The sequence below is a fragment of the Hyperolius riggenbachi genome, chromosome 6 (assembly GCF_040937935.1).
Source record: "Hyperolius riggenbachi isolate aHypRig1 chromosome 6, aHypRig1.pri, whole genome shotgun sequence".
In the NCBI taxonomy this organism is placed as follows: Eukaryota; Metazoa; Chordata; class Amphibia; order Anura; family Hyperoliidae; genus Hyperolius; species Hyperolius riggenbachi.
The window spans coordinates 225,932,307-225,956,141 of record NC_090651.1 but is presented as its reverse complement, the minus strand read 5'-3'; the positions used below and the strand labels follow the sequence as shown (position 1 = coordinate 225,956,141).

General features: G+C 41.8%; 1 protein-coding gene across 3 annotated transcripts in view; it reads left to right on the top strand.

Moving 5' to 3' along the window:
- Window positions 1-23,835, top strand: part of LOC137522665 (coiled-coil domain-containing protein 50-like) — a 156,452-nt gene that overhangs the window by 64,952 nt on the left and 67,665 nt on the right. For all 3 annotated transcript variants that reach the window (XM_068242736.1, XM_068242734.1, XM_068242735.1), the window contains exon 5: window positions 6,488-6,578. In XM_068242736.1, the coding sequence (XP_068098837.1) occupies window positions 6,488-6,578 (91 nt within the window). The remainder of the gene's footprint in view (window positions 1-6,487; window positions 6,579-23,835) is intronic.

The following is a 23,835-nucleotide window of genomic DNA, read 5'->3' as shown; positions in this document are numbered from 1 at the left end:
TACACCCCAAAACACATTGTACTACTTCTCCCGAGTATGGCGATACCACATGTGTGGCACTTTTTTGCACCCTAACTGCGCTAAAGGGCCCAAAGTCCAATGAGTACCTTTAGGATTTCACAGGTCATTTTGAGAAATTTCGTTTCAAGACTACTCCTCACGGTTTAGGGCCCCTAAAATGCCAGGGCAGTATAGGAACCCCACAAATGACCCCATTTTAGAAAGAAGACACCCCAAGGTATTTCGTTAGTAGTATGGCGAGTTCATAGAAGATTTTATTTTTTGTCACAAGTTAGCGGAAATTGATTTTAATTGTGTTTTTTCACAAAGTGTCATTTTCCGCTAACTTTTGACAAAAAATAAAATCTTCTATGAACTCACCATACTCCTAACGGAATACCTTGGGGTGTCTTCTTTCTAAAATGGGGTCATTTGTGGGGTTCCTATACTGCCCTGGCATTTTAGGGGCCCTAAACCGTGAGGAGTAGTCTTGAAACGAAATTTCTCAAAATGACCTGTGAAATCCTAAAGGTACTCATTGGACTTTGGGCCCTTTAGCGCAGTTAGGGTGCAAAAAAGTGCCACACATGTGGTATTGCCGTACTCAGGAGAAGTAGTATAATGTGTTTTGTGGTGTATTTTTACACATACCCATGCTGAGTGGGAGAAAGATCTCTGTAAATGGACAATTGTGTGTAAAAAAAATTAACAAATTGTCATTTACAGAGATATTTCTCCCACCCAGCATGGGTATCTGTAAAAATACACCCCAAAACACATTATACTACTTCTCCTGAGTACGGCAATACCACATGTGTGGCACTTTTTTGCGCGTACGTTAAAAAGGGGCGCTGGGAAAAAAGGGCGCTGGGTTTTAAACGATAAACATGGATAACGTTTAAAAATATAATGTACTATATTTCGTTTAAAAATAATATTTTATAAAGTTATAAATCATTAAATAATGTGCATGAAATTGGCAATTGTGAAAACGTTAATCTTCCGTTTAAAAAGTGAAACGTATAATAACGTTTAAAAAAAAATAGTAAGTAACCCTCCCTGTACCTACCCCTAACCCCTAGACCCCCGTGTTGGTGCCTAAACCTAAGACCCCCCTGGTGGTGCCTAAACCTAAGACTCCCCTGATGGTGCCTAAACCTAAGACTCCCCTGATGGTGCCTAAACCTAAGACTCCCCTGATGGTGCCTAAACCTAAGACTCCCCTGATGGTGCCTAAACCTAAGACTCCCCTGATGGTGCCTAAACCTAAGACTCCCCTGATGGTGCCTAAACCTAAGACTCCCCTGATGGTGCCTAAACCTAAGACTCCCCTGATGGTGCCTAAACCTAAGACTCCCCTGATGGTGCCTAAACCTAAGACTCCCCTGGTGGTGCCTAAACCTAAGACTCCCCTGGTGGTGCCTAAACCTAAGACCCCCCTGGTGGTGCCTAAACCTAAGACCCCCCTGTTGATGCCTAAACCTAAGACCCCCCTGTTGATGCCTAAACCTAAGACCCCCCTGGTGGTGCCTAAACCTAAGACCCCCCTGGTGGTGCCTAAACCTAAGACCCCCCTGTGATAAGCATTAATAACGTGTGAAAAAATATTGTGCTGTTTTTCATTTAAAAATAATGTTTTAAAAAAGATTGTACTGTTTTTCGTTTAAAAATAATGTTTAAAAAATTATAAATCATAAAATAACGTGTAATCATGAGAAGCAGTTATAAAACAGTAAAAGTCTCCGGGCGCCGCTTATAAAACGTTATTTTTCTCCGGCGCCCTTTTTTCCTGTCGGGCGCCCATTAAACGATATTTATTATGGGAGTGAATGGCGGCGCCCGATTTGTCCACTTGCCTCAGGCGCCCAAATTTACTGTTACCCTTTTTTGCAGCCTAACTGTGCTAAGGGGTCCAAAGTCCAATGAGCCCCTTTAGGCTTTACAGGGGTGCTTACAATTTAGCACCCCCCAAAATGTCAGGACAGTAAACACACCACACAAATGACCCCATTTTGGAAAGTAGACCTTTCAAGGTATTCAGAGAGGGGCATGGTGAGTCCGTGGCAGATTTCATTTTTTTTTTGTCGCAAGTTAGAAGAAATGGAAACTTTTTTTTTTTTTTTTTTCTCACAAAGTGTCATTTTCCGCTTACTTGTGACAAAAAATAATATCTTCTATGAACTCACTATGCCTCTCAGTGAATACTTTGGGATGTCTTCTTTCCAAAATGGGGTAATTTGGGGGGTATTTATACTATCCTGGAATTCTAGCCCCTCATGAAACATGACAGGGGGTCAGAAAAGTCATAGATGCTTGAAAATGAGAAAATTCACTTTTTGCACCATAGTTTGTAAACGCTATAACTTTTACCCAAACCAATAAATATACACTGAATGGGTTTTTTTTTATCAAAAACATGTTTGTCCACATTTTTCGCGCTGCATGTATACAGAAATTTTACTTTATTTGAAAAATGTCAGCACAGAAAGTTAAAAAAATCATTTTTTTGCCAAAATTCATGTCTTTTTTGATGAATATAATAAAAAGTAAAAATCGCAGGAGCAATCAAATAGCACCAAAAGAAAGCTTTATTAGTGACAAGAAAAGGAGCCAAAATTCATTTAGGTGGTAGGTTGTATGAGCGAGCAATAAACCGTGAAAGCTGCAGTGGTCTGAATGGAAAAAAAGTGGCCGGTCCTTAAGGGGTAGAAAGCCCTAGGTCCTCAAGTGGTTAAAGAGACTGTAACCATTTTTTCAGCCTTAGTTCTTCTATCCTATAAGTTCCTATGCCTGTTCTAATGTGCTCTTACTGCAGCCTTTCCTAATTGCGCTGTCTCTGTAATAAATCTTATCTCCTTTCCTCTGTCGTGTCTGTCGGGCTAAGGCTTGAATGTGTGGAATGTGCAGGGCTGCTTGTGATTGGATAGAAGCGATACACACCCTCTGCAGGCCCCCTGCACACTCTGTATGACTCACACACTCTGCTTATGTGAGCCTATTACAAGCTGGTTAGTTTGTTTATAAACGCTGCCTAAAACTGTTAATTACAAGCCAGGATTGCAGCAGAGAGTGGCAGAAACAGCACAGAGGGGCACAGGAGAAAATAAGGAATAGAATGGTATGCTTTTTAGTGTAAGAATATTAGAGTACAGATTCTTTTTAATAGCGGCTGAATTACGATGCTCTTAGCATAATTTGGGCTCCGTCTTCTGACTGAGTGCTGCTGTAGCCATAATTCTCATGAAACCCTATGGTGGCACTGGCTGCACCCAAATTTCCAGCATTGTTTTTGTCTGATTCTATAAAAAGTACTTATTGGCACCACAAAGCCCTGTACTGTACTGGTAGTGTAGTTAGGTTGTGTAACAGAACTGGTTCATTTTAAAGGGAGGATGTGGAGTTTAGAGTGAAGATCACTTAGTTGAGAGATGATTTCTCCCATTTGATAGTGGTGTGAAAAACAGAGCAGTCACATGTTGGCTGTCATAACCTCACATTTCAGTTATCAGTTTTTAGTTGCTAAAACTGAAAATTTGTAAACTTTTTCTGACCTGTCCAAGAGTATATCTGTTTTTACAAAACAAACACAAAACATTTATGTCACGCTTTTCTCCTGGCGGACTCAAAGCGCCAGAGCTGCAGCCACTAGGACGCGCTCTATAGGCAGTAGCAGTGTTAGGGAGACTTGCCCCAGGTCTCCTACTGAATAGCTGCTGGCTTACTGAACAGGCAGAGCCAAGATTCAAACCCTGGTTTCCCGTGTCAGAGGCAGAGCCCTTAACCATTACACTATCCAGCCACACTTAGGAAATTCCTGATGAGGCTGCCTACTTTTTGCTACCGCATAAAAATGTAAAGTATAGAAGCATATTTAATTACTTAACCACTTGCCGACCGCGCACTCATACCGCGCGTCGGCAAAGTGGCAGCTGCAGGACCAGCGACGCAGATCTGCATCGCTGGCTGCAGGCTAATTAATCAGGAAGCAGCCGCTCGCGCGAGCGGCTGCTTCCTGTCAATTCACGGCAGGGGGCTCCGTGAATAGCCTGCGGGCCGCCGATCGCGGCTCGCAGGCTAAATGTAAACACAAGCGGAAATAATCCGCTTTGTTTACATTTGTACAATGCTGCTAACAGCAGCAGCGTTGTACTGGATCAGCGATCCCCGGCCAATTAGCGGCCGGGGATCGCTGTCACATGACAGGCAGGAGCCTGTTAAAGGCTGCACAGGACAGATCCGTTCCTGTGCAGCTTCGGATCTCCGGGGAAGGGAGGGAGGGGGAGAGAGGGATTCCTGCGGTGGAGGGGGCTTTGAGGTGCCCCCCCCACCAGCCACACGCAGGTAGGAGCAGTGGCGTAGCTAAGGAGCTTTGGGCCCCGGTGCAAGTTTTACATGGGGCCCCCAAGCACTCTATACATAACAATAGATATGGCGCACCAAAACCTACGAAGGATTTCCACAGTGTCAGTGGTGCAAGAAGGGGATGGGAAACATTTGTTAATGATTACTACTATTTAAAGCATCTATAGAAGTGATTTATTACCAGCACAGAACCAATAAAGAGCTAATATTGTTCTTGAGGGAGGACCCCTCAGGGCCACTATGAGCCAAGGGCCCCGATGCGGTCGCTACCTCTGCAAACCCCTATTGCTACGCCACTGGGTAGGAGCGATCAGACCCCCCCCAGCACATCATCCCCCTAGTGGGTGAAAAAAGGGGGGGCCATCTGGTCGCTCTGCCTGGTGTTTGATCTGTGCTGGGGGCTGTAGAGCCCACCCAGCACAGATCAGCAAATACAGCGCTGGTCCTTAAGGGGGGGGGGGGGGTAAAGGCTGGGTCATCAAGTGGTTAAAGAAATACTATCGATCTATGCATTTATTTTTAAATGCTGTATGTTGTAGCACACATTAGGACAAGCACTAGGAGCAATTTGATTCCTCACACAGCTGTTCCTCTCAGCTGTAAAATCCTCTGTTAGATACAAAATGTATCTAATGGTGCCCATACATGGTACAATTTTTTTCATCCAATCTTACCATTTCTATGTAATATAAGGGAACTGCCTAAATTATCCATTCAGTTTATTCACTTCATTTACCCTTATACTACATAGAAATGGTAAGATTGGATGAAAAAAATTGTACCATGTATGGCCATCATCATACTGATGGCTCCCAGAGGGCTAGACCATGTCTCCGCACAGGGGAGTTGCTATCAACTCCTCAGTTCATAGTTTAATTATCACCTTGCTGAAATAATCTTATTGATATGGTGGTAAGGGGTTAAAGATTCTAGCAATGTGTGTTTATTATCTTTGCTTCTGTTGACTGATAAAGATACTAATAATGCTAAAGGCCCATACAGACGTCGGATTTTTCCGAACGATGGTTCGTTTGAACGTCCCGTTGTTCATTTGTCCGCACGCCAAATCGGGCGTGTGTACAGACTGTCGTTCGGGTGATAAGACTGGTCTTGAGCGATCCGCCCAGCGGATCGCTCAAGACCAGTCTTATCACCCAAACGACAGTCTGTACACACGCCCGATTTGGCGTGCAGACGACTGAACGACGGGACGTTCAAACGAACCATCGTTCGGAAAAATCCGACGTGTGTATGGGCCTTTGTTGTAAACAGTGGTCTGCCTCTCTCAGCAGCTTGTAAAGTGGATGCAGCCTGGAGTGAATCATCTCAAGCAGGCAGCCAGGCAATCAGTCTGAGTGTAAACACAGAGTAGTGTTATAGCTAGTTATATTCCAGCAATATTACAGCTCATTTAGTTACCTGTTACCACCTCAGATCAGCCTATTTCTCCTCATGTCTCCTGCATGCTGTGAGTGACACAGTGAAATATATTTGTGAGCTGTGTTAGTAATGAATTTATAAGCATGGATAGAGGGAGAGAGACCTGGGTGAATAAATAAAGTGCTCCTAGCACTAGTGGTAATGTGTACACTAATATAGAGTATTAAAAAAAAAAGTTGTTTCAACCGATAGTATTCCTTTAAGTTAAATCTGCCAGTGTTCAGTTGACCCCAGTATATTCAGTCAATCAACTTCCGTCTGACTCTGGACAGCTTATCGGTTTAAAAGGTAATTGGGCGTGGGGGTAAATTTACAACAAGTGGAAAGATCAAGGACTTGTGTTTTGGGTTTTAGGTGTGTGACTGCAGCCAAAGAGATCAACAGAACAGCCAGGCAAATGGTTTTGTTTAAAAGGAAATAAATATGGCAGTCTCCGTGAGTCTCTCACTTCAGGTTCCCTTTAAAGGAGCTGTTTAAGTAAACTTACTATTTAAAGTCCACAAGAATAGACTGAAGATGGCCTACTGGCCAAAAAACTTAATTAAACTCAGAATCTTTAACGTTGGCCAATAAATGATATTGCATATATACATGCAGGACTTTCAATTTAAAGTTTAGTTACCATATAATTGATAGTTTTCTGCCTTGGTACCCATTGCAGAACATTTATTTCTTTCATTCACAGTGAGGAGTTAGACTCAGAGTATGCCCGTGCTGTGCAGGAGGAGCTGCGGAGGAAAGCACAGGAGTGCCTACAGAGGGAAGAAGAAGACAAGGTAAACTCTTAAACATAGTTTGTGTAGAAAATATTCTTACATAAATATTGAACAACTCAGCATGTTGTTCTTAATTACACCTTTGTGGTAAATAGTATTGTGCTTTGTCTTCACACCTGGTTTTATCGAATGCCAGAAACCATAAACTAACATTTTCCATACATCGTACTAGTTGACTACTGTACTATGTCAAGCATGGCATACAAAAAGATGCACAAAGAACAGCTAGTTCAGAAAGGTAGGAGGCTAGCATTTTACCTTCCCCATGTGTTCTCTGCAGCTGTCATGTGACCTGTGATGTCACTTCCTAATTTGTAGGGAATATATGGGAGCTGACTGCATGGTCTGGTGACAGAAAATTGTGTCTTTACCTGTGCAGTTGTGTGTGTCCATAGAGGAGAATACATACTTTTCCAACCATGAAAGGATTCTGTAGACCACACTTTTTAGCAGAAGTCCAGGTTAAAATGGAGAGTGGGTTAAAGGGCTGTCATGCATGGGGTGAAGGAAACTTAAAGAGAAACTGTGACCAAGAATTGAACTTCATCCCAATCAGTAGCTGACACCCCCTTTTACATGAGAAATCTATTCCTTTTCACAAACTGATCATCAGGGGGCTTTGTATGGCTGATATTGTGGTGAAACCCCTCCCACAGGAAACTGTGAGCACCGTGGCAGTTTCCTGTCTGTGAACTTCACTGCATTGTGGGAAATAGCTGTTTACAGCTGTTTCCAACTGCCAAAACAGCAAGCAGCAGCTACTTCCAGTGACCTCACCTTCCAGCAGTAAAAATGTCACCATGTGATAAATGTTCAAATGAAAATCAGGGAGAGGAAAGATTTTACAAAGGACAAACACTGACTAAATCATTTATACTTAATTATTGTAAAAATGAAGCACTTTTTTTATTACATTATTTTCCGTAGAGTTCCTCTTTAAGTGGACTCATATCTGTTGCCATTCTCCATAGCAGCCCTGTGAGCTATTATGGCTGTTGCGTTCATAATCTCAATGGCCTTCAACCTCACAAGTTGCATTTATGGTCACAGATCAACAGCAGCATGTAAATTTAAAGGGAATCTGAGGTAAAAAAAAAAACAAAAAACGAACAAACATGTATTTCCCTTTTAAACAATGCAAGTTACCTGGCTGTCCCCATGATCTTGTCTTTAATACGTTTTAGCCAGAGCCATGACGCTCAAGTCTGATGGGATTAGCCCATGCTTGTTTCAGGGCTGTGATTCAGACACTACTGATGACTGAAGATTAACAGGACTGCCAGGCAACTGGTATTGTTTTTTAAAAGGAAAAAATGTCAGCCTCCATATCACTCTCACTTCAGGTTCCCTTTGAAGATGCGCATACACCTTTGACTGATTTCTCACATCAAGGATCGGGATCAGATCCCATTGCTACATTGCTGGGCCGAGCTGTACAGACGCGAATTCGGCTGTAAAGCTGACAACACGCTCCGTTAGTATGCGTGGGGGGGGGGGGGGGGGGTCGGTGAAGGGAGAGACCACGGCGCATAGTGACATTACTGGGTGGGGAGCGGCATGCACTTGGCCAAGTTGAGCCACCTTGCAATCACTTGCTGGGCAAGCAGTCAGGGACTACTGTACACATGCCTAACTATCGGCTGAGGTGGTTTATTATTGGCTGTCTCAGCCAACTTTAGTCATGCCTTTGTACGTAGCTTAACAGCATAGCTCATCTAGATAAACCTTTCATTGCATCCCAAGTCGGAATTGGTTTCCCCTGGTCACAACTACCCAGAAGTATCATGCTCATGAAGAGGACTTGCTTGGCACAAGGGGATACGTTCATTACATTCAAAATTCTGCACATGGTGTAGTCTTAGGAACACCAATTCCCTTCTATCCCCAGAATGTAACAGGGTGGTGATGCAGTTTAAGGTACAAAGAAGCCTTAGTAAAGCTTTTTTTTTTTTTTTTTTATCGTTTAAAATGGCTGTTTACATTAAATGACCACCACAGAGACTCCATGGTAACAGAATCTGACTGCCAAGGAATTACTTCAAAATGCAGAGCAAAGTTTTTAAAAGTAAACTCATAACTCTCTCTCCAGACATGTACTTGGTAACAGACAACGTCTCCTCAAGCTGAGACAGATTCCTCTGTCAGAGCTCCAGGTTCGGGCTGCTTGTATAAACAGATCTGTGCTGTGAGGAGAGCTACAGAGGGCAAAAGGAACTCTTGTTTGTGGTGGATGGATGTCACTTACTTACACTTCATATATTATAAATCCACCTCTGCACTTTTAATGAAGTGTTTGTTAAATTGCAATAGCACTTAGCATAGATATTTTGTGTGTGTCAATTTTCATGTAAACTGTTGCAAAAAGAGTATTGACATAGGGTATTTAAATTGCAAGTAATGAGGGTGTCACGGCGGATCTATTTGTAAAGGGCTTACTACCGATTATGTTAAAGCCCAGGGAGTGGGCTGCTGCCTGAATTTTTCAAACTGTTGCATTTTGGTACAGGCTTTTGACACCAGGGAAAATGGTTACCCCAACTCCAGAATAAATACAATACTATTCTAGTTTTACACGTGTAGAAAAGGGTTTGGCCCATTTTTGGCTGTACTGCTCTGTGTCCCTTTACTTGCGGTTTGGTGTACTCACTGTTTGTGTCCTCTTTGTGGAGATTTTCTTTCGCTTTTGGGCCCATGAATATGAACCCTGGTGGTCAAAGGAACTGGAGAACCGCAACAAACACTTCAAGAAGTCTTGAATCTTTCCCACTCTTGAAAAAGTTCTTAATCGTTACCTGTGTTCATGTTAAAGATAGACTTACCATTTGTGCTCAAATGTAAACTATTTTTTGGGGGTTTGCATAATGCCCTTGCATATTAAATCTCTTGATGATTTTCTGGTCACTGACCTGTTGAGTACAGATTGCATATGGAACATGTCAGGGGAATTGGTATAGCTACCTTTCCTCATTCCAGCCACCAGGTCTCCAGTCTTTGTTCAGCTGGCACCCACTACCATTTTTTCTGTGCGGCACAATGTCTTCTGCTGCCCACAGCGATCATTCATGTTGTGTTTTATAACCTACAGTGATGCCCAATGATGGCAACATAATATTGGCGGACGAAAGCCGAAGACTGCGCCCCAATGGTTGGAACAAGCAAAAATAGCTATACCAGTTCCTCTTCCTGCCATTCTTGATGTGTACACACTGTATGTGGCAGTATGACTGGCAGGGAAGGCCCAGTGGTGACAGGGTTGTCATGGGAGTAGTAAAGGAGCCATCTGTTTATACTTGCATGAGTTCATATTTCAGTTCTCTCAAGCTAGAAGTTCTCACTGAGTGTCGCACAAAAACCAAGAAGTTCTTGCACTCTATTCAGAACAAAAATATTAGTTATCTGTGACTTGGGCTTGGAAGTAAAATTGTGTCCAACTGTTTATGTAATTATGACTTTTTCTATTATCCCATATCTATAATGAATGGAAGCAGTCTTGTATCATTCCGGCCATAGATATATATTTTGGCACAAGGCTTGTGCTTTCCCACAGGGAATTGTAATACTTGTGAATTGTAATACTTCACGTTTACAACAATTTGACAACAATTTTATTGGTTGTTGCTATGTACTGTAATATAATATGGTGTTGATATTTTTGTAACCGTGTATTTTACAATATCTGTATAATTTTTGGTGCATATAAATAATTTTTCTTAGTCCTTTGAATAGTTTACGTTCTCATGTTTGCGTGGGCACTCCAAATTCCTCCCACATCCCAAAAACATAAAGATAAGCTACTTGGCTGCACCCTTCCCAACAAAAGGCTTTATGGTACGTTAAGGCATACGGCTATGGTAGGGATTAGTTTGTGAGCCCCTCTGAGGGACAGTTACGGAAATGACTATATACTCTGTCAAAGTACTGCGGATGATGTCAAGTCTATATAAATACAAAATCAATACATAAGAACATACTGTAGCTAGTATACCATCGGTATAAGCACAGCTTTAACAGTATTTTTTTTTATCACTGCTTGACAAGTGTACTTTTAAAATGTTCCCTCTCACCTTCACATATGTTAATATGCCCTTGTTTAGGGACCGTTTCCACTCTATCCTAATATTTATTTATTTATGAATTTAACCACTTAAGGACCGCAGTCTTTTCACCCTTAAGGACCAGAGCCTTTTTTCCATTCAGACCACTGCAGCTTAAATGGTTTATTGCTCAGTCATACAAGCTACCATCTAAATGAATTTTACCTCCTTTTCTTGTCACTAATACAGCTTTCTTTTGGTGCTATTTGATTGGTGCTGCGATTTTTACTTTTTATTCTATTCATCAAAAAAGACATGAATTTTGGCAAAAAAATGATTTTTTTAACTTTCTGTGCTGACATTTTTCAAATAAAGTAAAATTTCTGTATACATGCAGCGCGAAAAATGTGGACAAACATGTTTTTGATTAAAAAAAACCCATTCAGTGTATATTTATTGGTTTGGGTAAAAGTTATAGCGTTTACAAACTATGGTGCAAAAATTGAATTTTCCCATTTTGAAGCATCTCTCTCATTTCTGAGCACCTGTCAGGTTTCATGAGGTGCTAGAATTCCAGGATAGTATAAATACCCCCCAAATGACCCCATTTTGGAAAGAAGACACCCCAAAGTATTCACTAAGAGGCATGGTGAGTTCATAGAAGATTTTATCTTTTGTCACAAGTTAGCGGAAAATGACACTTTGTGACAAAAAAAATAAATAAAAAAAAGTTTCCATTTCTGCTATCTGGTGACAAAAAAAAATGAAATCTGCCACGGACTCACCATGCCCCTCTCTGAATACCTTGAAGTGTCTAGTTTCCAAAATGGGGTCATTTGTGGGGTGTGTTTATTGTCCTGGCATTTTGGGGGGTGCTAAATTGTAAGCACCCCTGTAAAGCCTAAAGGTGCTCATAGGACTTTGGGCCCCTTAGCGCACCTAGGCTGCAAAAGAAATGTCACACATGTGGTATCGCCTTACTCAGGAGAAATAGTATAATGTGTTTTGGGGTGTATTTTTACACATACCCATGATGGGTGGGAGAAATATCTCTGTAAATGAGATTTCTTTTGATTTTTTTACACACAATTGTCCATTTACAGAGATATTTCTCCCACCCAGCATGGGTATGTGTAAAAATACACCCCAAAACACATTATACTACTTCTCCTGAGTACGGCGATACCACATGTGTGACACTTTTTTGCACCCTAACTGCGCTAAGGGGCCCAAAGTCCTATGAGTACCTTTAGGATTTCACAGGTCATTTTGAGGCATTTATTTTCTAGACTACTCCTCACGGTTTAGGGCCCCTAAAATGCCAGGACAGTATAGGAACCCTACAAGTGACCCCATTTTAGAAAGAAGACACCCCAAGGTATTCCGTTAGTAGTATGGGGAGTTCATAGAAGATTTCATTTTTTTTTCACAAGTTAGCGGAAATTGATTTTTATTGTTTTTTTCACAAAGTGTCATTTTCCACTAACTTGTGACAAAAAATAAAATCTTCTATAAATTCCCCATACACCTAATTGAATACCTTGGGGTGTCTTTTTTCTAAAATGGGGTCACTTGTGGGGTTCCTATAATGCCCTGGCATTTTAGGGGCCCTAAACCGTGAGGAGTAGTCTAGAAACCAAATGCCTCAAAATGACCTGTGAAATTCTAAAGGTACTCATAGGACGTTGGGCCTCTTAGCGCACCTAGGTTGCAAAAAAGTGTCACACATGTGGTATCGCCGTACTCAGGAGAAGTAGTATAATGTGTTTTGGGGTGTATTTTTACACATACCCATGCTGGGTGGGAGAAATATCTCTGTAAATTAAAATGTTTTGATTTTTTTTACACACAATTGTCCCTTTACAGAGAGATTTCTCCCACCCAGCATGGGTATGTGTAAAAATACACCCCAAAACACATTATACTACTTCTCCTGAGTACGGCGATATCACATGTGTGACACTTTTTTGCAGCCTAGGTGCGCTATGGGGCCCAACGTCCTATTCACAGGTAATTTTGAGGCATTTGGTTTCTAGACTACTCCTCACGGTTTAGGGCCCCTAAAATGCCAGGGCAGTATAGAAACCCCACAAGTGACCCCATTTTAGAAAGAAGACACCCCAAGGTATTCCGTTAGGTGTATGGTGAGTTCATAGAAGATTTTATTTTTTGTCACAAGTTAGTGGAAAATGACACTTTGTGAAAAAAAACAATACAAATCAATTTCCGCTAACTTTTGACAAAAAATAAAATCTTCTATGAACTCGTCATACACCTAACGGAATACCTTGGGGTGTCTTCTTTCTAAAATGGGGTCACTTGTGGGGTTCCTATACTGCCCTGGCATTTTAGGGGCCCAAAACCACGAGGAGTAGTCTGGAAACCAAATGCCTCAAAATGACTGTTCAGGGGTATAAGAATCTGCAAATTTTGATGACAGGTGGTCTATGAGGGGCCGAATTTTGTGGAACCGGTCATAAGCAGGGTGGCTTCTTAGATGACAGGTTGTATTGGCACTGAAGTGCAGGAATGTTCTCAAATCATGACCTGGACATGGCAATTAAGTCGTACCAGCAGTGATCAGAAAAAAAATTTCTGTCACTGCGGTGGGGCGGGTGAGGGTTTGGCCGGGTGATCAGAAGCCCGCAGGGGGCATATTAGGGCCTGATCTGATGGGTAGCAGTGACAGGTGGTGACAGGGGGTGACGGGGTGGTTGATAGGTGATCAGTAGGTGATTACAGAGGAGAATATATGCAAGCAATGCACTGGCGAGTTGATCAGAGGGGGTCTGGGGGGCTAATTTAGGGTGTGGGCAGGTGATTGGGTGCCCGCAAGGGGCAGATTAGTGTCTGATCTGATGGGTAGCAGTGACAGGTGGTGACGGGGTGATTGATGGGTGATCAGTGGATGATTAGAGGGGAGAACAGATGTAAACAATGCACTTTCAGAGGTGATCTGAGGGTGGGTCTGCACGCAATCTGAGGGTGTGGGTGGGTGATCAGGTGCCCACAAAAGGCAGGTTAGGGTCTGATCTGATGGGTGGCAGTGACAGGTGGTGACAGGGGGTGATTGATGGGTGATTGACAGGTGATCAGTGGGTGATTATAGGGAAGAATAGATGTATACAGTACACAGGGGGGAGGGTCTAGGGAGGATCTAAGGGTGTGGGGGGGTGTGTTCAGGAGCCCCCAGGGGGCAGTTTAGGACCTAATCTAAAAAATAGCGTTGAGATAGTGACAGGGAGTGATTAATGGGTGATTAGGGGGGTGATTGGGTGCAAACAGGTGTCCCAGGGGTGGGCAGGGGGGGTCTGATGGGTGCAGTGGGCGATCAGGGGGCAGGATCAGTGTGCTTGGGTACTTACTAGGAGGGCTGCAACCTGCCCTGGTGGTCCCTCAATCACTGGGACCACCAGGGCAGGAGGCAGCCTGTATAATACGCTTTGTATACATTACAAAGCGTATTATCCGCTTTACATGCGGAAGATCGGGGGTTAACAACCCGCCGCCGCTGCTAATTGGCTGGCGGGTTGACGTCGCGGGTGGGCACATCCAGCGTGCGATCCCCGGCAGCTAGTCCGCAACGAGCCGCCGCCGATCGGCGTATTGCGCGGTCGTTGCGGGCTCCACTTTGCCGCCGCCCCTAGGTAGGGGCGGCCGGCAAGTGTTTAAAATCACAATCCAGTAATATATATATATATATATATATATATATATATATATATATATATATATATATATATATATATATATATATATATATATATATATATATATATATATATATATATATATATATATATATATATATATATATATATATATATATATCTATATATCTATATCTATATCTATATCTATATCTATATCTATATCTATATCTATATCTATATCTATATCTATATCTATATCTATATCTATATCTATATATCTATATATAGATCTATCTATATATAGATCTATCTATATATAGATCTATCTATATATAGATCTATCTATATATAGATCTATCTATATATAGATCTATCTATATATAGATCTATATATATATATAGATCTATATATATATATAGATCTATATATATATAGATCTATATATATATAGATCTATATATATATATAGATCTATATATATATATAGATCTATATATATATATATATATATATATATAGATCTATATATAGGTGGTTGGGAGGGGATCAAGGGATACATGGGGGGGGGAGAGCTGGAAAAAAGTTTATTTTTACACTAAAATCGCACAGCCTGTCACGGCTGCAGGCTGTGCGTCTCTCCCTGTCACACAAGATCCACAGTGACAGGGAGAGGGAGGCGGAGAGGGAGGCGGAACGGCAACTATGTTGCCTTTCGGAGGGTGATCGCTGTGATTGGCTCACAGCGATCACACGGCAGGGAGCCAATCAGTGACGGCTCCTGCCGATACCCGGAAGCCTTAGCTGTCATAAGACAGCTAAGTGCAGCCGGTTCGGTGCGCGCGATCGCGGCGGGGAGCGGCGGCGCCGGTGATAGAGATCTACGCCTTGCCAGCCAGGAGCCCATCAAAACAGGGCGTAGATCTCTATCACTGCGGTCCGGAAATGGTTAAGTATGTATATAGCGTTGACATATTATGCAGTGCTGTATAGAGTATATTGTCTTGTCACTAACTAGTCCCTACCATAGTTATATGTCTATGTATGTATCGTGTAGTGTGTGTATAGTAGTCTAGGGCCAATTTTTAGGGGGAAGCTAATTAACTTATCTATAGGTTTTTGGGATGTGGGAGGAAATCAGAGTGCCTGGAGGAAACCCACACAGACACTGGGAGAACATACAAAACATACAAACTCCTTGCAGATGTTGACTTGGCTGGGATTCGAACCGGGGACCCAGCGCTGCAAGGTGAGAGCGCTAACCACTATGCCACCGTGTTCCCCCCCCCCATGTGAGGCGTACAAGGAAACGGTGCCTATTCAGACACCAGCATGTCGTCAGAATCACTTGCCAGCCATTCTGGATGGCATGCTGCAGTTTTCTGTTGCAAGCATTGAATCCCTATAGCCGCGCATGCCGGGACTAGAACGATTTGGCTGTGGTTTGCAGCAGCACTGGTGGCACGTCTGATTTGGAAATGGATGCGGCACCCAGTGGGAATAGGGCCTTACTCCATAACAACCTATACAGGGAAAATATCGGTGTTTTAGCAGAGAGTGAGGACTGACTATAGGCTAACCAGTAGTGAATGGTTTAGTGTAAACACTAGGACTGACATGATTTTTTTTTTTTTTTTTTTAACAAGGCTACAATGAATAATGCAAGCGTTATTGATCAGAGACATTTCACTACACGTAAGTGCAAGTACACAAACACTTAAAGAGGAACTCCAGTGAAAATAATGTAATAAAAAAAGTGCTTCATTTTTACCATAATTATGTATAAATGATTTAGTCAGTGTTTGCTCATTGTAAAATCTTTCCTCTCCCAGATTCACATTCTGACATGTATTACATGGTGACATTGTTACTGTGGGCATGTTATGTAGCTGTTTCTAGCTGTTCTGGCTGTTAGACAGCTCTAAACAGCCATTTCCTGTCTGTGAACCTTGTTACATTGTGGCAGTTTGCCAGGAGTACCGCGGTATTCAGAGCCTCTAGTGGGAGTGGTTTCAGCACAAAAGTCACACAGCGCCCCCTGATGGTCTGTTTGTGAAAATCATTCTATTTCTCATGTAAAAGGGGGTATCAGCTACTGATTGGGATAAAGTTCAATTCTTGGTTGGAGTTTCTCTTTAAAGGCTCTCTTGGGACTTGCTCTAACCCTAATCTATAACCCTGAACTGACATTTTCAGTTTCTTGGCACCAAAATATAATGGTTGGAAACCATCATTCTATGAATGATGTCTGCTTTTTAAAAGCATTGCTTTTGGCTTCCAGTAGGCTGCATAGCTGTGCTTAATGCTGTTTAATGGGGCAGAGCTTTGGAATGTTGGAAGACAGCTCAGGCCCTTGTGGGATCATCTCCAGATGACACAGCTGCTGCTATTTATGCTGGGGATACACCAGCATGTACCAATGCTAACTTACCAGTCACAGCTGCATAAAGTGATCCCAATGTAAGACAGAAACTATGTACATGCATCAGATTTTCATCATTATTTAATGTGGTTACCTAAAGTTTTTAAGCTGCCCCCAGACTTTGGTGGCTTCCTGTTCTAAAATTATCCTGTCTGGAAAATCCTCAGCTAACCTCTGCTGAAGTTCCTACAACATCTTGTAGCAGCCTCCAGCTCTTCATACCCTCTTGTCCTTTCCATTGGACAGAACAGGGTGCTTAGCAGAGCAAGTCAGGGCATCTTGGCACCTGCATGGTACCGCGTAGCACCTGACTTGGGCGCCATCAGAAACCGTTAAGTTAATTACGGCTATAGTGGCACGGGGAGAATGTCTCGTAAAAACACTGGCAATAGTGGGACCTCGAGTTACATGTTCAAAAGGACAAGCTAGGTTATCAGTAGGCTATGTAGGGGAATACAAATATTTTACCCTATCACAGGGAAAGCCATCTGTCAGCTGCACTAGCAGAGAGCTGGGAAGCATGCTTGCACAGCTATCTCAGGTAAACTATTTACTAAAATGATCAGTAATAATAGTTTTGGACAACAGTAATCCTAAATATTTATAGAAGTGCAAGTCAGTTAGCACATTCATTTCTTGAGGCATTAGCTGAAATCGTAACTGAGGCTAGTTTCACACAAGGTCAGCATTCTGTGCACATTACATGTCTGTCACCGCGTTAACACTAGCAGAGTTGTGCTGCTGCACCCTGCTCTGGTTCCTCCACCACCGATCTGGTCAGCGCTTCTGCTGCTGCTGGGGACAGGTGCCGCCAGGTCCATCAAGAAACAAATGAACGTGTACAGCAAACAGCCTAGTGAGAATGGACACTGTGCATTCCTGTAGGCTTTCATGGTTTCCATTGGCATTCACAGTTTGTGTGTTGTCCATAAATATCCTGCAGGTCGGGACTTTGCACTTTGTTTTTCGGAACAGAGCCAATGGATACATTTCAAACAGACGTGTGACCAGGTCTTTTCACCTGTCCGTTTGCCTGCTGGTCTCCTATTCCGAAAAACCCAATGATCTTTTACTGCGTTCTTCCATTTTTCTTTTTTGTTTATTATCATTTTATATATTTTTTGTTTTGTTTTTTTCAAAGAAAAAAAAAGAGGGAAAAAACGGGGGAAGCAGGAGCTCTGTAAGTGTAGCAGTACAGAAACTTTGTGAATAGGCACAATAGCCAGGCAAGTAGTATATGGAGAGGCTTGCCATTCACCTATAGTTTACACATATAATAATCCACATCCAGGCAGTGTAATCCGTGCGCATGGACTTAATGTGTTCATATTTTTCGGAATATAAGACTTTCTGGCATATAAGATGGTGGATTTTAGAGGGCAAAAATCAGGGGGGGGAAAACTAAACTAAACCTAGGTGCGTCTATGGTGCAGGGGCATCTTATGGACTTTTAAGCCCCCCCAAAGAAAAACCCCGTACCTTTAGAATATGAGACGCACCCACTTCCCTCCCCCCTATCCCCCTGTTTTGTGGAAGAAAAAGTTTCTTATATTCCGAAAAGTACGGTATATTCAATATAAAGACATTTTGGCTGGTTTTACACTTAATGTGTGTGTTTGTGGTGCTCCTGCCACACAGCACTGCAAATAAAAGTAGGTCACTGGGCTTCCCATCGGTCCGTGCATACACGCTGCGTTGCACCTCACTCCCGTTGTGCACACTTGCTGCATCGCCCATTGACTTGCATTGCAGCATAATCCATGCGGTAGGCACGGATCATGCGGTAACATGCTGCAGACTTTGCTCCAGATCAGATCCTTCTGGGGCACTGCACCGCATTAAAGGGGCCCTGAGCAGTGGCCTAAAATGAAAATCGGGACTTACCTAGGGCCTCCTCCTGCTCCCCATACCACGCAAGGTCCATTGGCATCCGCTTCCTCCCTTCCGTGGTCCTGCTGGCAGCTCCGGTAGTCCGACAACTTCGGTCAGAGTCACACGCATGCAATGTTGCCGTGAAAGTCCAGCTCGTGCACAATTTTCTAAAGACTGAACCACGCATGCGCAGAACTTTTACAGCGACCGGCGTGATAACGCGTAGGGTGTGCACTGGGGGCGCGCACTGTATTATCAGAGCAATCAGCAGGACCATGGAAGGGAGGAAGAGGATGCAGGCAGACCTTGCAGGCAACTGGGGGCTGGAGGAAGCCCCAGGTGTGTCCAGATTTCATTATTTTAGGCCACTGCTCAGGGTCCCTTTAACTGTGCAAGGCTCCATTGACTTACATTGTACTTGCGGCAAGAAAAGGTAACGCAACCCAGGTTCTCTGTGCTAGTGTGCAAGGGGCCACAATGGCAAAAGACAAACAATGTGCTATGTGAACAGTTTCCTAAACAAATTTATAATGCTATATATAAAATTTAGGCCCACTCTAAGAGGTACAGATTAAATACAGGAACTACTTATTTTTGTAGATAGGAGACAAAGTAAATAGATTTTTACATTTTTGGGAACACACAGTTCTCATTCCACTTAGGCGTATGCTACTTGTTTGAATTTGGAAATTCCCATTGAACTGCCAGGGTTTTCTTATTCATAATGAAGCGATAATGCTGCCAACTTTAATAGTGCCAGCTGCGTTTCTGTTTTCTCAGATCTGGTGGGGTTTACAGCTTAGGAATAACTTTACAGAGGACTGAAGGGGGAGGTCATTTGCCTCTGTTATCCCACTAAAAGGAGATGGGTAGAGAAATCGTCTGTCACAGGAGTGTAAACACTGTCGGAGCAAGCTGCACCTCTATGCTGGGGTTCTGGTTACGTTGCTGATGGATAATAAATGGAGAAAAGTGTCCTACTGCACGTTCTGATCTCTGTGCCATACTAGCAATTCTGTTTTTCTGTTTCATGTACAATCCTTCTGATTAGGTGGGCCCATTATTACTAGTATAGGTAGTGTTAGGGGAACGCTAAAGTTGATTTATTTATTTTTAAATCACTAATTTTATTATTATTATTTAAAAATGCTTGCCATTTAATCAGAACAAGAAAATGTTTCAGATTTACCACCTGTGGCCTTCAGGTAGAACTCCAAAGTAACTCAACTCCCAAATATTCTAGTGTGCTGCTCTGAAATTAGATTACACATACTACAAAAACTGCTTGGCTTTGTACTCTATCGAGCGGTACAAAGCTTGTGATAATGGCGTTCTCTATATTCCGATGCATTTCTGCTGAAATTGAACCAATCAATAGTGATTGTTTACTTGATCCATTATAAATGTGGTATCGTATGCCCAGCACTATTGTCGTGAGGCTAAGGCCCCGTTTACACTTAATCAGTTGGTACACATTTTTTTTCTTCTCCATAGCAGTGCATTGTGAAAAAGATTTCCGTTAAAATGCTTTAAGTGTGAACTGTGCCATAAGAAAACATGGGCATTAATTTGAAAATCAGTTGTCCTTTCAGTTATAAATAAGAGCAACTGATTAAGTGTAAACGGGGCCTTAAAGAGAAACCGTGACCAATAATTGAACTTCATCCCAATCAGTAGCTGATGCCCCCTTTTACGTGAGAAATCTATTTCTTTTCACAAACAGATCATCAGAGGGCTCTATATGGCTGATATTGTGGTGAAAACCCTCCCACAGGAAACTCTGAGGACCATGGTCCTGGCAGTTTCCTGCCTGTGACCCTCGTTGCATTGTGGGAAATAGCTGTGTACAGCTGTTTCCAACTGCCAAAAAAAGCTAGCAGCAGCTACTTCCAGTGACATCACCTGCCAGCAGTAAAAATGTCACCATGGAGTAAATGTCAAAATGTAAATCAGCGAGGGAAAAGCTTTTACAATGGGCAAACACTGACTAAATCATATATACATAATTATTGTAAAAATTAAAGAACTTTTTATTATTACATAATTTTCACTGGAGTTCCTCTTTAAGCTAAGACAGATTTAACCTGATTCTTCTGCCTAACACTAACTGTAACCCATAACTTAATCTCTGAAACTAGTGAAGCTTTGTATAACTTAAGCTCCAATAATTTAGTTATCCTGTGGCCAAAACAAACTGCTTTATATAATCTTTTTCTATTTTGACCAATAGTAAAAAACAAAACAGAAAAACAAACTTTTTGGCTAGAGTTGGACCTTAATATTCTCAGCATTGCAGCTGCCGTTTCTGTCCCCTCTGTCAGCGGCTAAAGCTCATGTTTAGCTCTCACTACCCTTCCTCTGATGTTCCCGGTTTTAAATCTATTTCGGAAACCTAACTGCAACTGCAGTCAATCCCTTGACTGTGTGTTTTTCTTAGATTTCCTGCAATTGTTTCAGTGGTTTTTGTATTCGCTTATGTCATTGTGGTTTCAGGACAGAGCTGTAAATCAGTTATGTACTTTTTCATTGACTAATAAACTGAGAACTGACTCCAAGCCTAGAAAAATGTTTGTTTGCATCAAAGTTTAAATACTGACAGATACATTTTTATGCAAATCAAATGCTGATTTTCTGCCTTTCGCTTAATCTCTGTTAGGTTGAAGTTTAAAATTAACTTAGTGGTAAGTGTACTTATACTTACAGTAAGGGCACTTTTCCACTGAGCACAATTCGACTGGAATCCCAAAACGCATGCGATTCTTGAATTGCAAGGGTAGGTGCTTTAAAATAGGAATCCGGGAAAGTATTTTCCATTTTCGCGATTCAATTTTATGTGAAGCTCAATCACTTCTTAGAGCGATTTTACCTGCGATTGTGCTTCAATGCTCAAAGATAAACGCATAATTGCAATCGCTTATACAACATTGATAAAATATTGCAATTGCTTGCGTTTGCATTAGGAGATTGCTAGTGGAAAAGAGCCCTTAGGGCCCTTTTACACTTAATGGAATACTGAACATAACAAAAAAAATGCAATACTGAACTTACCTGGGGCCTCCTTCAGCCCCCTGTAGCCTGTGAGGTCCCACTGCATCCTCCGGGTCCCCTCTGTACTCCCGATGGCAACTCCGTTACCCGCACAACCCGGCCCGTCTCGATCCTGCACCTGTTGCCATGAACGTTCTGTACATGCGCAGTTCATTCTTTAAAGAACTGCACATGCACAGAATGCTTACGGCAACTGCCACGTGATCGCTACGGGCGGGCTGCGCGTGACTCCTGGCCAGGTCGTGCAGCTTACAGAGTCACCAGCGGGAAAACACAGAGGGATCTCATGGCTATAAGGGGCTGGAGGAAGCCACAGGTATGTTGAGTATTCCGTTTTTAACCACTTCAGCCTACAGCTTCGAAAATCTTATGCATCCGAGCAATGTTCACCTCCCATTCATTCGCTAATAACTTTATCGCTACTTATCAAAATTAATTGATCTATATCTCGTTTTTTCCGCCACTAATTAGGCTTTCTTTAGGTAGTACATTTTGCTAAGAGCCACTTTACTGTAAATACATTTTAACAGGAAGATTAAGATAGAAATGGAAAAAAAATCATTATTTCTCAGTTTTTGGCCATTATAGTTTAAAATTAATACATTCTACAGTAATTAAAACCCATGCATTTTATGTGCCCATTTGTCCCACTTATTACACCATTTAAATTACGTCCCTATCACAATTTATGGCGCCGATATTTTATTTAGAAATAAAGGTGCATTTTTTCAATTTGCGTCAATCACTATTTACAAGCTTATAATTTTAAAAAATTTAATAAGATACTCTCTTGACATGTATATTTAAAAAGTTCAGACCCTTAGGTAACTATTTATGTAGTTTTTTTTTTTTTAATTGTAATTTTTTTTATTTATTTTTTTTAATACAAAAATGTATTTGGGTAATTTTAGTTTGGGAGGTAAATAGCCAATTTTAGATGTAATATAATGTATTTTTTTATTCAATACAGGTATGTAGGTGCAGTTTACTATTCGGCCTCAAGATGGCCACATTCAAAAAATTCCTGGATGTGAACGATGTCGCATCTAGGAACTAAAATGAAGAGAAGAAGTTTCCTGGGGGCAGAAATACCACGCTCTCTGATGAGAAAGCGTCGGTATTTCTGCCGGGGACTTAGATGGTGAATGGGAATTATATTCCCATTCACTGATCGGGGGGGCAGCGGAAGGTAGCGGGAGCGCGCGGGGGGGCGCGCCCGATCGCGCGCACCACACGGCTGCAGCACCACTGCCTATCTGGACGGATATATGCGTCCAGATATGGCGAAGTGCTCTGTTCAGAATCCCTTTAACATTATAGTTTTGGAGACTGATAAGTAGGCAGAATTGTTGTCTGAGAAGTCCTCTTTACTGCCCTGCTGCAAAATACGGTTTGTCATTTATCTAAAAAAAACTTTATACCAGCAGGTGAAAAATATAACATTCCTTTTCCTGATTTTAATTATTTTCACAATTAAAATAAAAAACAATCTTTTTCTTATGCTCTTTGAGTTCGAAACCGTACAGATGCATAAAACTGTACTGAAAAAAATTGGTATATGTTCCCTCTAGACATAAACCATGTTTTTTGTACTTTATTTTCCTTCAGGCTAGGTGCACACTTAGCAGAAACGCAAGCGTTGCGGAAACCTCTGCGTTTTTGCCTCTAATGGGTCGCATGAAAAAATGCTTATGCGTTTTGTACGCGTGCGTTTTTAAAAATGTTGGTTTTGTTGCATAATCAAAAACGCATCAAAAACGCATCAAAAATGCACATAATGAAAGTCAAGGGGAACGCAATGTATTGCGTTTTGTATGCATTTTTCATGCGTTTTTATATGCGTTTTTTTCAACAAGAAATAGTTTTATGATGTATTTCCGCTTCCTGTTGTCTTCCTAGTGATTTGCATAAAATTCCATCAAAAATAGGAATCGCATGTTGTGTAAAAGAGCCCTAACTTTTGCAGCGGAGATTTGCAGTAGAAAGCACTTTATACATCTAGTCAGGATTGACTGGAAATATAAAGGACCTATTTTTGCACATTGCCGTGTACCTCACTAAAGGTTTGAAGTGATCAGAGAAAAAGTGTACTGGTCTTTAAGTATTTACCTGATCACCTCAAATGAGTTTATGTTCCAGCCCTAAAATTAGATTTTAAAGCCTAACTCCATTATATAATTGAACCAATTGTGCTATTAATGGGCCCTAAAGCTGTTGTCTTTGATTAATC